Here is a 17203-nt window from a genome sequence, read left to right as displayed (position 1 = left end):
CTGGCGGATCAACTAGGAGCTAGCTCTTCTGGACTGGCCTCAGCTGCACTTGTCTGTCATCCTGAAGCAGGCTAGCTGGGGCTTATTTGTTTCCAAGAGAGACAGCAGAAGAGTGCAAGCCCTCCTGAAGATGCAGGTTCAGAATTAACACAATGTTACTTCCCCCTCATTCAATTGGCCAAAATAAGTCATGAGGGTAGTCTAGATTCAAGAAATGAAGATGTAGATTCTACCTTTTGGTTGAAGGAGCTGGATACAAGGTGAGGTGCAGCCATTTTGCAATCAATCTTGCACAGCCCTCATTTGCTATTTTTTCCTTTATTCACTAGATACCACCTGCCTTATCTTAGCTTTGTAAATCATTTAACTCCTCTAATGAAAAATTTTGTCAGTTCCAAAATCTAGTGCAATCATGGGTAAAGCCTGTTAATACAAACACATAATCAAAACATCATTTTCTGTAAGTACATACAATTGCTTTCCAGTTAGTTGTTAACTAAAATTGTTAAAAAGGAACTTCACCACAGCCTCATTTGCCAGTTATGAGAATCAGGCCAAATCACAACCTCCCTCTTTTTTTTTTTTTTTTTTTTTTTTTGCTGTAGTCTTTCACCCTGTCGCCCAGGTTGGAGTGCAGTGGCACGATCTCAGTTCACTGCAACCTCCACCTCCTGGGTTCAAGCAATTCTCCTTTCGCAGTATCCTGAGTAGCTGGGACTACAGGCACGTGCCACCATGCCTGGCTGATTTTTCTATTTTTAGTAGAGACAGGGTTTCACCATATTGGTCAGGCTGCTCTTGAATTCCTGACCTCAGGTGATCCACCCACCTTGGCCTCCCAAAGTGCTGGGATTACAAGCGTGAGCTACTGCATCTGACCAACTTTTCTCCTTAAAGATATGTGTCATTCATTCAACAAATATTTAGTGATCATCTTCTATGTGTCAGCTATATCCTAGAAGTTGGAGATACATTATAGTGAATGAAACAGTATATATCCCTGCTGTGATAGAGCTTACATTTTAGAGGGAAGAAATATACAAGCAAGTAAGCAATTAATAAAGAAAATCATTCCAGGTACTGACGGAAAAAACACAGTGGTATGATAAAGAACGATTGGATTGGAGAAGCTACTTTCGACTAGATTTGGTTGGCAGGGAAGGTCTCTCATAACCAAGACCTGAATGGCAAGAAGGAGCCAGCCATGGAAGGATCTGGGGAGAGAGTGACTGAGGTTGAGAACAAAAGCCAAGGCCCCCTGCCATTCAGGAGTTTGGTGTGTCTAGGAACAAAAGAGCTATGAAGAGAAGTTCTGCAACCAAATATACCAAAATCAGGATATGCAGCTTCTAGAGTTCCCATCTGGAAGTAATAAGAGAATGTACCAAAACACGGGCATTTCTGGTCCCCAACTTTCCTCTCACACCCTCCAACCTCATTTGGAGAGAATAATTCACATTTTAATTTTTGATGGACATTCCCAAATGGTATAGTTTGTTTGTTAATAATGACTTTATTGAGATATAATTCATAGACCACAAAATTCACCCCTTTAAAGTACACAATTTTGTGATTTTTAGTATATTCACAGTTGCATAACCATCCCATAATCTAATTCAGAATGTTTTCATCATTCCAAAAAGAAACTCCAAGTTTAACAAGATTGCGTGAGATCAATATACAAAAAAACATTTGTATTTCTCTACACTAGCAATGAGCAATCCAAAAATAAAATTAAGAAAACAATTCGATTTACAAAAACACACAAAATAATAAAAGATTTTGGAGTAAATTTAACAAATTCAGTGTAAGACTTGTACAGTGAAAACTGCAAAACATCATTGCAATAAATTAAAGGAGATTTAAACAGATGAAAAGACATCCCATGTGCATGGACTGGAAGATTTAATACTGTTAAGATAACGCAGCAGATAGAATAATGGTTCCCAGAAGACGTCTATGTCTAATCTCTAGAACCTGTGAATATGTTACCTTACATGGCAAAAAGAACTGGTAGATGTGAAGATTATCTTGGATTATCTACGTGGACCTAATGTACTCACAAGAATTCTTATGAAGGAGACAAAAAGGTCAAAGGCAGAAGAAGGAAATGCGACAAAGGAAGCAGAGGTTGGAATGATATACTTTGCAGACGGAGGAAGGGGCCATGAGTCAAGAAATGCAGGCTGCCTCTAGAAGCTTGAAAGACAAGAAAATGAATACTCCCCTGGAGCCTCCAGAAGTACAGCCCTGCTGACACCTTTATTTTAGCCATATAAGGCACATTTTGATATTCTGACTCCCAGAACTGTAAGATAATAAACTTGTATTGTTTTAAACCACTAAGTCTGTGAGTTCGTTACAGCAGCAGTAGGAAACTAATATACTTGACAATACTCCTCAAATTAATCTACAAATTCAACACAATCCCTTGCAAAGTCCCAGCTGGCTTTTTCACAGAAATTGACAAACTGATCCTAAAATTCATATGAAAATGAAAGGGACCCAGAAGCCAAAACAATCCTGAAAAAAAAAGAAGAAAGTTGAAGGATTTGCACTTTCTGATATCAAACTTATTACAAAGTTGCAGTCATCAGGATTCTGGTACTGACATAAAGACATATGGGAGTCTGAGGCAGGAGAATGGGGTAAACCCAGGAGGCAGAGCTTGCAGTGAGCCAAGATCACACCACTGCACTCCAGCCTGGGCGACAGAGCAAGACTCTGGAGATGAAAGACTGTTCTTGCTGTGCGGCCACTGTTGAAAACAATTTGGAAAAAAAGTTAAACATAGAGTGTTTTCACGCTCAACAATTCCACTCCTAGCTATATATCCAGGATAATTGAAAACATATGTCCACTCAAAAACTTGTACACAAATGTTCATAACGGTGTTACTCATGACAGCCAAAATGTGAAAACAACCAGAATACCCATTAAGTGCAAGCATGTCAATGAAATGTGGTATATCCGTACAATGGAATATTATTCAGCCATAAAAAGACTGAAGTACTGATACATACTACAGCATGGATGAACCTGGAAAACATTACACTAAGTGAAAGAAACTAGACACAAAAGTTCACATATAATATGATTCATTTTTTTTTTTTTAAGCAAAATTTTCTTAAATAGTATATTTTATTTTTTTTTTTTATTTTTTTTTTATTATACTTTAAGTTCTAGGGTACATGTGCATGACGTTTATATCATGTATAACTCCCCAATGCAATCCCTCCCTCCTCCCCCCTCCCCATGATAGGCCCCAGTGTGTGATGTTCCCCTTCCCGAGTCCAAGTGATCTCATTGTTCAGTTCCCACCTATGAGTGAGAACATGCGGTGTTTGGTTTCTCTTCTTGTGATAGTTTGCTAAGAATGATGGTTTCCAGCTGCATCCATGTCCCTACAAAGGATGCAAACTCATCCTTTTTGATGGCTGCATAGTATTCCATGGTGTATATGTGCCACATTTTCTTAATCCAGTCTGTCACAGATGGACATTTGGGTTGATTCCAAGTCTTTGCTATTGTGAATAGTGCCGCAATAAACATACGTGTGCATGTGTCTTTGTAGTAGAGTAATTTAGAATCCTTTGGGTATATACCCAGTAGTGGGATGGCTGGGTCATATGGTACATCTAGTTCTAGATCCTTGAGGAATCGCCATACTGTTTTCCATAATGGTTGAACTAGTTTACAATCCCACCAACAGTGTAAAAGTGTTCCTATTTCTCCACATCCTCTCCAACACCTGTTGTTTCCTGACTTCTTAATGATTGCCATTCTAACTGGTGTGAGATGGTATCTCATTGTGGTTTTGATTTGCATTTCTCTGATGGCGAGTGATGATGAGCATTTTTTCATGTGTCTGTTGGCTGTATGGATGTCTTCTTTTGAGAAATGTCTGTTCATATCCTTTGCCCACTTTTTGATGGGGTTGTTTGTTTTTTTCTTGTATATTTGTTTGAGTTCTTTGTAGATTCTGGATATTAGCCCTTTGTCAGATGAGTAGGTTGCAAAAATTTTTTCCCATTCTGTAGGTTGCCTGTTCACTCTGATGGTAGTTTCTTTAGCTGTGCAAAAGCTCTTTAGTTTAATTAGATCCCATGTGTCAATTTTGGCTTTTGCTGCCGTTGCTTTTGGTGTTTTAGACATGAAGTCCTTGCCCATGCCTATGTCCTGAATGGTACTACCTAGATTTTCTTCTAGGGTTTTTATGGTATTAGGTCTAACATTTAAGTCTCTAATCCATCTTGAATTAATTTTCGTATAAGGGGTAAGGAAAGGATCCAGTTTCAGCTTTCTACTTATGGCTAGCCAATTTTCCCAGCACCATTTATTAAATAGGGAATCCTTTCCCCATTTCTTGTTTCTCTCAGGTTTGTCAAAGATCAGATGGCTGTAGATGTGTGGTATTATTTCTGAGGACTCTGTTCTGTTCCATTGGTCTATATCTCTGTTGTGGTACCAGTACCATGCTGTTTTGGTTACTGTAGCCTTGTAGTATAGTTTGAAGTCAGGTAGCGTGATGCCTCCAGCTTTGTCCTTTTGACTTAGGATTGTCTTGGCAATGCGGGCTCTTTTTTGGTTCCATATGAACTTTAAAGCAGTTTTTTCCAATTCTGTGAAGAAAGTCATTGGTAGCTTGATGGGGATGGCATTGAATCTATAAATCACCTTGGGCAGTATGGCCATTTTCACGATATTGATTCTTCCTATCCATGAGCATGGTATGTTCTTCCATTTGTTTGTGTCCTCTTTGATTTCACTGAGCAGTGGTTTGTAGTTCTCCTTGAAGAGGTCCTTTACATCCCTTGTAAGCTGGATTCCTAGGTATTTTATTCTCTTTGAAGCAATTGTGAATGGAAGTTCATTCCTGATTTGGCTCTCTGCTTCTCTGTTACTGGTGTATAAGAATGCTTGTGATTTTTGCACATTATTTTGTATCCTGAGACTTTGCTGAAGTTGCTTATCAGCTTAAGGAGATTTTGGGCTGAGATGATGGGGTTTTCTAAATATACAATCATGTCATCTGCAAACAGGGACAATTTGACCTCTTCTTTTCCTAACTGGATACCCTTGATTTCTTTCTCTTGCCTGATTGCCCTAGCCAGAACTTCCAACACTATGTTGAATAGGAGTGGTGAGAGAGGGCATCCCTGTCTTGTGCCAGTTTTCAAAAGGAATTTTTCCAGTTTTTGCCCATTCAGTATGATATTAGCTGTGGGTTTGTCATAAATAGCTCTTATTATTTTGAGGTACGTTCCATCAATACCAATTTATTGAGCGTTTTTAGCATAAAGGGCTGTTGAATTTTGTCAAAAGCCTTTTCTGCATCTATTGAGATAATTATGTGGTTCTTGTCTTTGGTTCTGTTTATATGCTGGATTACGTTTATTGATTTGCGAATGTTGAACCAGCCTTGCATCCCAGGGATGAAGCCCACTTGATCATGGTGGATAAGCTTTTTGATGTGCTGCTGAATCCGGTTTGCCAGTATTTTATTGAGGATTTTTGCATCGATGTTCATCAGGGATATTGGTCTAAAATTCTCTTTTTTGTTGTGTCTCTGTCAGGCTTTGGTATCAGGATGATGTTGGCCTCATAAAAAGAGTTAGGGAGGATTCCCTCTTTTTCTATTGATTGAAATAGTTTCAGAAGGAATGGTACCAGCTCCTCCTTGTACCTCTGGTAGAATTCAGCTGTGAATCCATCTGGTCCTGGACTTTTTTTGGTGGGTAGGCTATTAATTGTTGCCTCAATTTCAGAGCCTGCTATTGGTCTATTCAGGGATTCAACTTCTTCCTGGTTTAGTCTTGGGAGAGTGTAAGTGTCCAGGAAATTATCCATTTCTTCTAGATTTTCTAGTTGATTTGCGTAGAGGCATTTATAGTATTCTCTGATGGTTGTTTGTATTTCTGTGGGGTCGGTGGTGATATCCCCTTTATCATTTTTTATTGCGTCTATTTGATTCTTCTCTCTTTTCTTCTTTATTAGTCTAGCTAGCGGTCTGTCAATTTTGTTATCTTTTCAAAAAACCAACTCCTGGATTCATTGATTTTTTGGAGGGTTTTTTGTGTCTCTATCTCCTTCAGTTCTGCTCTGATCTTAGTTATTTCTTGCCTTCTGCTAGCTTTTGAATGTGTTTGCTCTTGCCTCTCTAGTTCTTTTAATTGTGATGTTAGAGTGTCAATTTTAGATCTCTCCTGCTTTCTCTTGTGGGCATTTAGTGCTATAAATTTCCCTCTACACACTGCTTTAAATGTGTCCCAGAGATTCTGGTATGTTGTATCTTTGTTCTCATTGGTTTCAAAGAACATCTTTATTTCTGCTTCATTTCGTTATGTACCCAGTAGTCATTCAGGAGCAGGTTGTTCAGTTTCCATGTAGTTGAGCGGTTTTGATTGAGTTTCTTAGTCCTGAGTTCTAGTTTGATTGCACTGTGGTCTGAGAGACAGTTTGTTATAATTTCAGTTCTTGTACATTTGCTGAGGAGTGCTTTACTTCCAATTATGTGGTCAATTTTGGAATAAGTGCGATGTGGTGCTGAGAAGAATGTATATTCTGTTGATTGGGGTGGAGAGTTCTATAGATGTCTATTAGGTCCGCTTGGTGCAGAGATGAGTTCAATTCCTGGATATCCTTGTTAACTTTCTGTCTCGTTGATCTGTCTAATGTTGACAGTGGAGTGTTGAAGTCTCCCATTATTATTGTATGGGAGTCTAAGTCTCTTTGTAGGTCTCTAAGGACTTGCTTTATGAATCTGGGTGCTCCTGTATTGGGTGCATAGATATTTAGGAGAGTTAGCTCTTCCTGTTGAATTGATCCCTTTACCATTATGTAATGGCCTTCTTTGTCTCTTTTGATCTTTGATGGTTTAAAGTCTGTTTTATCAGAGACTAGGATTGCAACCCCTGCTTTTTTTTGTTCTCCATTTGCTTGGTAGATCTTCCTCCATCCCTTTATTTTGAGCCTATGTATGTCTCTGCATGTGAGATGGGTCTCCTGAATACAGCAGACTGATGGGTCTTGACTCTTTATCCAGTTTGCCAGTCTGTGTCTTTTAATTGGAGCATTTAGTCCATTGACATTTAAGGTTAATATTGTTATGTGTGAACTTGATCCTGTCATTATGATATTAACTGGTTATTTTGCTCGTTAGTTGATGCAGTTTCTTCCTAGCTTCGATGGTCTTTACATTTTGGCATGTTTTTGCAATGGCTGGTACCGGTTGTTCCTTTCCATGTTTAGGGCTTCCTTCAGGGTCTCTTGTAAGGCAGGCCTGGTGGTGACAAAATCTCTAAGCATTTGCTTATCTGTAAAGAATTTTATTTCTCCTTCACTGATGAAGCTTAGTTTGGCTGGATATGAAATTCTGGGTTGAAAATTCTTTTCTTTAAGAACGTTGAATATTGGCCCCCACTCTCTTCTGGCTTGTAGAGTTTCTGCCGAGAGGTCTGCTGTTATTCTGATGGGCTTCCCTTTGTGGGTAACCCGACCTTTCTCTCTGGCTGCCCTTAAGATTTTTTCTTTCATTTCAACTTTGGTGAATCTGGCAATTATGTGTCTTGGAGTTGCTCTTCTGGAGGAGTATCTTCGTGGCGTTCTCTGTATTTCCTGAATTTGAATGTTGGCCTGCCCTACTAGGTTGGGGAAGTTCTCCTGGATGATATCCTGAAGAGTGTTTTCCAACTTGGTTCCATTTTCCCCCTCACTTTCAGGCACCCCAATCAGACGTAGATTTGGTCTTTTTACATAATCCCATACTTCTTGCAGGCTTTGTTCATTTCTTTTTCTTCTTTTTTCTTTTGGTTTCTCTTCTTGCTTCATTTCATTCATTTGATCCTCAATCGCTGATACTCTTTCTTCCAGTTGATCGAGTCGGTTACTGAAGCTTGTGCATTTGTCACGTATTTCTCATGTCATGGTTTTCATCTCTGTCATTTCGTTTATGATCTTCTCTGCATTAATTAGTCTAGCTGTCAATTCTTCCACTTTTTTTTCAAGATTTTTAGTTTCTTTGCGCTGGGTACGTAATTCCTCCTTTAGCTCTGAGAGGTTGATGGACTGAAGCCTTCTTCTCTCATCTCGTGAAAGTCATTCTCTGACCAGCTTTGATCCGTTGCTGGCGATGGGCTGCGCTCCTTTGCAGGGGGAGATGCGCTCTTATTTTTTGAATTTCCAGCTTTTCTGCCCTGCTTCTTCCCCATCTTTGTGGTTTTATCTGTCTCTGGACTTTGATGATGGTGACGTACTGATGGGGTTTTGGTATAGGTGTCCTTCCTGTTTGATAGTTTTCCGTCTGACAGTCAGAAGGAGTGTCTGTTGGTCTGTTAGAGATTGCTTGAGGTCCACTCCAGACCCTGTTTGCCTGGGTATCAGCAGCAGAGGTTGCCGAAGATAGAATATTGCTGAACAGCGAGTGTACCTGTCTGATTCTTTCTTTGGAAGTTTCCTCTCAGGGGTGATGCCACCCTGTGAGGTGTGGGGTGTCAGACTGCCCCTAGTGGGGGATGTCTCCCAGCTAGGCTACTCAGGGGTCAGGGACCCACCTGAGCAGGCAGTCTGTCTGTTCTCAGATCTCAACCTCCGCGTTAGGAGATCCACGGCTCTCCCCAAAGCTGTCAGACAGAGTCGTTCGGGTCTGCAGCGGCCCCGCTCTTTCCCCTAATGGACTGCAGCTGTGCGCTGTCCGCAGAGGTAGAGTCTACAGAGACAGGCAGGCTTCCTTGAGCTGCTGTGAGCTCCACCCAGTTCGAGCTTCCCAGCGGCTTTGTTTACCTACTTAAGCCTCAGCAATGGCGGGCGCCCCTCCCCCAGCCTCGCTGCTGCCTTGCGGATAGATCGCCGCAGACGGCTGTGTTAGCAGTGAGGGAGGCTCCGTGGGCGTGGGACCCTCCCGGCCAGGTGTGGGATATATTCTCCTGGTGTGCCTGTTTCCTTAAAGCGCAGTATTGGGGTGGGAGTTACCCGATTTTCCAGGTGTTGTGTGTCTCAGTTCCCCTGGCTAGGAAAAGGGATTTCCTTTCCCCTTGCGCTTCCAGGTGAGGCGATGCCTCGCCCTGCTTCAGCTCACGCTGGTCAGGCTGCAGCAGCTGACCCGCACCGATTGTCCGGCACTCCCTAGAGAGATGACCCCAGTACCTCAGTTGAAAATGCAGAAATCACCGGTCTTCTGTGTCCCTCGCGCTGGGAGTTGGAGACTGGAGCTGTTCCTATTCGGCCATCTTGCTCCGCCCCAAAAAAATATATGATTCATTTTTAATGAAAAGTCCAAAATAGGCAAACTTACAGAGACAGAAAGTAGATTAGTGTTTTCCAGGGGATGGGGAGTGGGGAATGGGGAGTGACTGGTCATGGGTTTGAAATTTCTTCTGGGGATGATGAAAATATTCTAGAATTCAATAGTGGTGGGAGCTACACAACTTTGTGAATGTATTTGATTGGTGTGAAAGTAATTGCCTTTTTGCCATTATTTTTGAAGGCAAAATCACAATTACTTTTGCACCAATCTAATATTAAAACTCACTAAATTAAGCACTTTAAAGGGTGAATTTTATGGTATGTGAATTACATCTGAAAACTGATGAATGAATAAATGATGTATATGCCTGAGAATGAAAGTGCTGGGATATATGGTAACTCTGTTTAACTTTTTGGGAAACTGACAAACTTTTCCAAAGTGACTGCACCATTTTACATTCCCACCAACAGTGTATCAGTTCCAATTTCTCCATATCTAAACACATGTATTTTGTTGTTGTTGTTTTGTTTTTTTTTTTTTTTTTTTTTTTTTTGAGACAGAGTCTCGCTCTGTCGCCCAGGCATGATCTCAGCTCACTGCAACCTCTGCCTCCTGGGTTCAGGTGATTCTCCTGCCTCAGCCTCCCAAGTAGCTGAGACTACAGGCGCCTGCCATCACACCCAGCTAATTTTTGTATTTTTAGTAGAGACGGGGTTTCACCATATTGGCCAGGCTGGTCTCGAACTCTTGACTTTGTGATCCGCCCGCCTTGTCCTCCCAAAGTGCTGGGATTACAGGCGTGTGCCATCGCGCCTGGCCGCAAAGACATGTTCTGAAGAGACCCTAGTAGACAAATCTGCAACAAAATCTATAAGGAACAAATGTAAAATGCTGAGGTTTTCGCTGTCTTAGGAGCATGTGTATGTGCTTGTTTGCAGGTTTCACAGAAAATCCACTGATGGAAGCTTTGGGTCCAATGATGGTAAGAGCAATGCTTGGTTTCAATTCAAAATGATGTCACATAGTGTGACAACATCCCATTTCATGCTTCTTTTACCTCTCTGCCTTTTGCAATTTACAAACCCTCCCTTGATTCCTATCCCACAGAGTAATCTAGCCTGCAGTTGGAAAGCAGAGCTAGTGAAAACCAATTCTATAGTTCAAGGGGTCCCAAACCCTAGGCCGTGGACTGGCACTGGTCTGTGGCCTGTTAGGAGCTGGGCTGCACAGAAGGAGGTGAGTGGCAGGTGAGCGAGCATTACCACCCGAGCTCTGCCTCCTGTCAGATCAGTGACAGCATTAGAGTCTCATAGGAGAGCAAACCCTGCTGTGAACCGTGCATGCGAGGGGTCTGAGTTGTGTGCTCCTTACGAGAATCTAATGCCATAACCCATCCACCCATCCCCACCCCTGTCTGTGGAAAAATTGTCTTTCATGAAACCAGTCCCTAAATGTTGGAGCCAAAAATGTTGGAGACTGTTGCTGCGGTTGGTAATTATTGAGACGTGGAGCTCACACTAAAAACCTTTACTAGGAGTGTCTCTTGTAATCACAGACCTTTGGTCAGCCATTCATCTTTTTAAAAAGTTTCAGCTTTTCTAGGACATAATTGTTCCTACCTAATTCACACATAATTGTTCATATCCCAAAGCTGATTTGTGAACAACAGTAAGAATGTATTGTGCCAACTCTAATACAGAGTTTACTTTTCCCAAACTGAGATGGAGGCTTTTTTAAGTGTCTAGAAAACTGAAATACTTGACACTAGCAAGTATAATAAAGAGTGTCATAACTTGGGGGAATCCAGAGTAATTGACTATCCAGCGACTGTGCTACACCTTTTCCTCCACTCTGAGAGTTTGAACAAAGGGATTCAATGACCTAATCTTTTTTAACAAACTTGAAACTTTAAATGTCCTCATTTTTGAAAAACCTAAACTCAGTGTTCTTAAGTTATTCACCCCAGAGCAAGAATTTGGTTAAAAAGGAATATGCAGTGGAACTTGGTTTTTAAGTCATACATAGCAGATATTTAGGTGTGTGTTTTCCACACTTAAATGAGGTCACAGAATCTTAGAAAGAGTCAAACTCACCCGCTACACCCCTCCAGCAGAATGATTGCTCCCTTTGCTGGAGAGTTTGCTCCTTTTTCTTAATGTTTGTCTTCCTTAATGTCAGCATGTCTGTTTTTCCAGCCACCCAAGCACTTTGTTTTATAAACATTCAGCTGTCAGTGTAAAAGACTATAAAAGAACACCTGCTCTCATGGCTTTAAAATTCTAACTGCTCTTCTCCCTTTTAGTCATCAAATGTTTAAATGAATTTGTCTGCTCTCTGGATCTCATGTTTTTTCCTACAGTGTCTCCAGGTTTTGTGATTAGTTTAGGCCTAGTTGAACTTAGGCTTACATCCAATCGACTGAATCCCGTTGGGTAGCCTCTGAATGGATAATCTGTTATTTTTTATTGTATGAGTAAAGTCATTTTATTACAATAATATGTATGAAAGGAATTATGTATTCAGACGGGTCTGCTGAACATTGAAGCATAAGTGGACAATGCTGGGACTTGAGGCAGATCATTGTCCAGGTTCAGGGAGGCTCTGAAAATTATCTAAGAGCTGGAGGTACCCTTCTGACGGTAAGCGGAAACCAATGAGTGAGCAGAAAGAGTAAAGATGCATCATTAAGATTCATGTGGGTGTAAGTAACAACAGTAACAACAACAACAAAAAAAACCTCAAACATGCTTAATCAAGAAAGAGACTCCTAGCTCTGGAAATTGAGCCAAAATATGTACTTCAGGATTGATGAGTCCAGTGGCTCTGGTCCATTTCCCTGCCATTCCCTTGGCTTCAATTTACTCCCAGGGCTGGCAGTGAGATGGGTCAAGGCTCACACCTTCACCTGACAACACCAGAGAGAAGGATCTTTTCAGAAGCCCTCAGCAACTTCTTGTGTTTTATTGGCCTAGAGTGAATCATACACTTATTGTTAAACCAGTCACTGCAAAGAACAGATTTACCTACACATCAGACAAACCTACTTTTAGAATTAAGGTTAGGTCCTCTTCTTTAAGACCACAGTTTCTCAAACTCAATATTATTGACATTATGGGTCAGATAATTATTTGTTGTTGGGGGCTATTCCGTATCTTATAGGATGTTTAATAGCCTCCTTCACCTCCACGCACTAGATTCTAGGAGTTGCCCTTCCTTGGGACAACTAAAAATGCCTCCAGGCTTGGCACAGTGGCTCATACCTGTAATCCCAGCATTTGGGGAGGCAGAGGTGGGAGGATTGTTTGGGCTTAGGAGTTCGAGACCAGCCTGGGCAACATAGTGAGACTTTGTCTCTATAAAAACAATTAAACAAAATTAGGTGGGTGTGGTGGTGCACACCTGTGCTCCAGCTACTTCGGAGGCTGACGTGGGAGGATCGCTTGAGCCCAGGATGCTGGGGCTGCAGGGAGCTGAAATCGCACCACTGCACTCCAACTTAGGTGACAGAGCAAGACCATGTCTCGGGAAAAAAATGCCTCCAGACATTGCCAAATATCTTTCTGGGGGCAAAACTGTTTCCCCATCTCCCCCTGTTTGAGAACCATGGACCTAAACACATGAGGACACCTAAATAAGAAGCCAGCTTAGGTAGGAAGTAGGGAATAGGAATGTTCACCACAAAGGGCTTTGAAATAGGAAGAAAACAAGGAACCTTTGTAATGTAGAGAGGCCACAGGGAATGATGGTATCGCCCCCGATGTCATGACCACTGGAGAGTCAAGACCTAGACGCTTAAACCAAGAGCAGAAGACAAGCTCTGCCCAAGGGAAGAACCAGAGACTTTTTTAGGCATCTCAAACAGAGCATCGAGAAACCAGCCAGGAGCAAGAGACAGAGGCAAGTAAGGACCATATGTGGAAGCTAATGAGAGACATTCAGGGAAGAAACAAGGATACAGAAATGTCTTTCTCTCCCAAGGCCAGGATCAGCGTGACCATGGGGCACAGGAAGTTCAATAGAGCTCAGAGTTACAGGAAATGCCTTGGGTGCTTATGTCCAGAGAAAATGCTAGAAGCAGCTTCTGAAAGGGGAAGAGAATCCCACTAGACTTAATATGGTGTCTGCCCACACCATTGTGGAGCTAGGTATCTATGGAACTTAGCCTAATGCTTTCACCTTAGACGTGACTAAAGTGGAAGAAATGGAATCAGGTCCCTACAGGTTGCCAAATTGGTGGCAGCTCCTTTGGAGTTAGGAAGGATGCACTCAGAAAATCTGTTGGCTACTCTGCATTTGTTTTTCTTTGATATGTCTGCAGTCATTTGATTAAGCTGTGTGTGAAAATCTCGATGTTGGCTCCAACTATACTAAAAAGCAAAAGAATGTATTTCATATTTCGTGTGATGAAGAAGATTAGACCCTGGAGCCTGAGTCAGATGGAAATAGTGTTGGCAAAGAGCTGCTCCAGGGGACTTGAAGGGACTTTTTTTACTGTACTATGAATGACTGGACCCTACATTGTCTAATCATCACCTAATACCAAAGACAGGGCATCTGTGAGAATCTTAGAGAATCTAAGAAAGGCTCTGTGCTGTAAAAACGTTTCTTCCACTGGCTTTATCAGAGAGAAATCCCACATTTCACATAATTGTTAAAGAGCCTCTACAGAAATTCAGTTACCAACTGAGAAAAATAATGAAGCCTCCTCAACAGGCCTCTGGGACCCCTTGAGTTGCCACCAGGAGCTGGGGGTGCAGCAGAAGAGGAGGTTACTTTCTCAAATGCAAGAGCTTAACAAGCCTAATCGGTTGTAGATTTAAGAACCATATGGCCAACCCAATCCTTCCCTGGATAGAGCCATTACTGAACCAGCCTCTTAGCCAAGAGCAAGATCTGGTGGAGATAAGACAAGGAGAGTGCTGAACGTGGAGGACTCAAGGAACACAGGCCATTTAGTGGCCAGGGGTCTCAAATTCTATTCCTACATCTCTACTCTTCTTTTTCCAGTTTTCTTGTTCAACTTTTTCTTCTAGAGGAATTTTACTTTTACATCCATCTGCAAAGATGATGGTTTTCTTCATTTTTTCTTCAACTATTGAAACAAAACATGACACTAAGTTGGAATAGGTAGGAAATTGGCATAAAAATGAAATTTGGGCCGGGCATGGTGGCTCACACCTGTAATCCCAACACTCTGGGAGGCTGAGGCTGGGGAATTGCCTACAGTCAGGAGATTGAGACCATCCTGGCCAACATGGTGAAACCCCATCTCTACTAAAATACAAAATATTAGCCCCGTGTGGTGGCGTGTGCCTGTAGTCCCAGCTACTCAGGAGGCTGAGGCAGGGGAATTGCCTGAACCCGGGAAGCAGAGGTTGCAATGAGCTGAGATCGTGCCACTGCACTCCAGCCTGGCGACAGAGCGAGACTCCATCTCAAAAAATAAAATAAAAATAAAAATAAAAAATAATCATGCAGCTAGTTCCCATCATTTCTGACTCCCTCTTCAGCTTCCAACCTGTTAAGTCTTCAGAGACAGAATGGGACAAGGCAACTATAAATATGAAGTCCTTGAAAGACACAAACATGCTCAAAATGAAATGAAAATTTTCTCCTCACATAGGGCATTTAACATAAAAAGCAAGTGTGCAAGCATATCCTGTTCTGTGTCAGTGAAGTAGACAGATGCAGGGGTCTCAAGCTCAGAGAAACACATATCAAAACAAGTTTCCTCATTCGGATGAGATCATTCACAATCATATGTATCTGCTATTTCCAGCCAGAACATCTTGGTCTGTCCTATAAGCTGATATTTTATGTTGAATTCTGCTTTCTATGTACTATACAGTTAAATATAGATATGGTTTGCCTTCCCAGACCATACTTGATGTCTAGAAGGAAATGCCTTGGTTTTTGCATTCTTAAAAGGCTTTAGACATAAGCAAAATGAAAAGAATACTGTTATCCCATGTTGGCCAATCTCATATTTAAATGGTGTGTATAAAAGTCCACAGAGTGAAAACACTTTTGCATGCTGGCAATGGCATTGCACACGAAAATCTTGGTGCTCCTGTCCGTCACAGAACCCATGATGTTGCAGCTGCCTCAAAATGAACAGAGCCAGCAACAACATCAAAACCAGATCGTGCTCAGTGATGAGCTGGAGCAGAAAACAGAAATCAGTGATTCATTAAAGTCTGAACAGACCTACACAGCTGGCTTTGTCTTTTTAGTGAATTTGTCACCTAACAAAACAGTGATTGTTTTTGTTTGTTCACTTACTTTGATTTTAGCTTTTGTTTTTTGTTTTTCTTTTGATTACACACACACAGAGAACATTGGCTCCCACGAACCATTTCGACCTCCTGCTACAACTGAACTCCAGCATTTTCCTACACACACTTCTACTTCCCATATCAGAGGACTTCCAGTGACACCAAAATGCACTATGTGCACGTAATATCAAAACATCATGTTGTACATCCTAATATATACAATTTAAAAATCTTTTTGTATAAAAACAAGTAAGTTTTCACTGAGACCAATACAATGAATTACTATCCATCCCCTATCTGAGTGACTGGGCAAATTACTTGATCTCTCAGCATCTCCCTTTTATCATCTTTAAAACATATGGTAATATTATATGATAAAATATATGGTAAAATATATGATAATATTCTCAGCATTTTGTGATTTTAGTGTCATTCTTCATTTACTATTTGCACACTTAATAATTTTCAAAATTACATTTTAAAGAAGGGACATAGGTTAGTGACTTAAAATAAGGAGCTTGGACCAGGCATGGTGACTCACACCTGTAATCCCAGCACTTTGGGAGGCCAAGGCTGGAGGATTCTTGAGTCAAGGAGTTGGAGGCCAGTCTGGTCAACCTAGGGAGATTCTGTCTCTACACTTGAGTCAAAGAGTTGGAGATCAGCCTGGTCAGCCTAGGCAGTTTCCGTCTCTACAGATAATTTCTGAAAAATTAGCCAGGTATGGTGGCATGACCCCATGGTCCCAGCTACTCAAGAGGCTGAGGCAGGAGGATCGCCTGAGCCTGGTGGTTGAGGCTACAGTGCGCCGTGATTGTGCCACCGCACTCCAGTCTGGGCAACAGCATGAGACCCAGTCTCAAGAAATAAATAAGTAAAATAAAATAAGGAGCTTGAAAAGAGAAAAATGTGAAAGATACTGAGGGTGATGTAAAAGACCTACAACATCATCTAGGAATAAGAGCAACCCAGGGGTTCCATGAGACTCCCTGCAATGAACTAAACAGAAAGAAGATGCAGCATGACCCACACCAATGGGTGATCACTGGCAGGCAGCAGCTTCCAATCTAAAAAGCGAAAGCTGTGCTTTTTTAAAATGTGACTTTATTACAGTGGATATGCAAATGAGCCTCAATCTCTTTGCTCTTCAAAAGGTATTCTTGAGCACTATATGAAAGTAACATATTTACTACCAATTGTTCTTATTTGAAGGAAAATTCCTGTGTTTTCAGTTAAAAAGATAAGTTTTGTCTAATATATACAAAACAGAAGGTTATTAAGCAGGATATGCTGCCATTTGCAACAGTATGCCTTCCATGGATAAACATGAAGGATGTCATGCTAAGTGGAATACACCAGACACAGAAAGAAAAGTACTGCAGGGTCTCTCTTATATGTGGAATATTTTAAAAAGTAAAATACATAGAAATAGCGATTAGAACAGTGGGTACCAGGTACAGGGAGCGGGAGGAAATTAGGAGCTGTGAGTCAAAAGGTACAAATCTGCAGGTAGATAGGATGAATAAGTCTAGTATACAGTAGGAAGACTATATATAGTTAATAATATTGCATTCTATATTGAAAATTTGTGAAGAGAGTAGATTTTAGGTGTTCTTTTAACAACAAAGAAGGGGGAACTATGGAAAGTGATGGATATGTTAATTTCCTTAGCTATAGCAATCAT

The 17203-nt window shown here is 41.2% G+C and overlaps 1 protein-coding gene across 6 annotated transcripts in view; it reads left to right on the top strand.

Moving 5' to 3' along the window:
- Nucleotides 1-17203, top strand: part of SIDT1 (SID1 transmembrane family member 1) — a 97459-nt gene that overhangs the window by 51713 nt on the left and 28543 nt on the right. For all 6 annotated transcript variants that reach the window (XM_033211248.1, XM_033211247.1, XM_033211246.1 and 3 more), the window contains one exon: nucleotides 10183-10226. In XM_033211248.1, the coding sequence (XP_033067139.1) occupies nucleotides 10183-10226 (44 nt within the window). The remainder of the gene's footprint in view (nucleotides 1-10182; nucleotides 10227-17203) is intronic.

Source organism: Trachypithecus francoisi, unplaced genomic scaffold, assembly GCF_009764315.1.
Source record: "Trachypithecus francoisi isolate TF-2019V2 unplaced genomic scaffold, Tfra_2.0 Lachesis_group0, whole genome shotgun sequence".
NCBI lineage: Eukaryota > Metazoa > Chordata > Mammalia > Primates > Cercopithecidae > Trachypithecus > Trachypithecus francoisi.
This window is presented reverse-complemented; position numbering and strand designations above follow the sequence as displayed.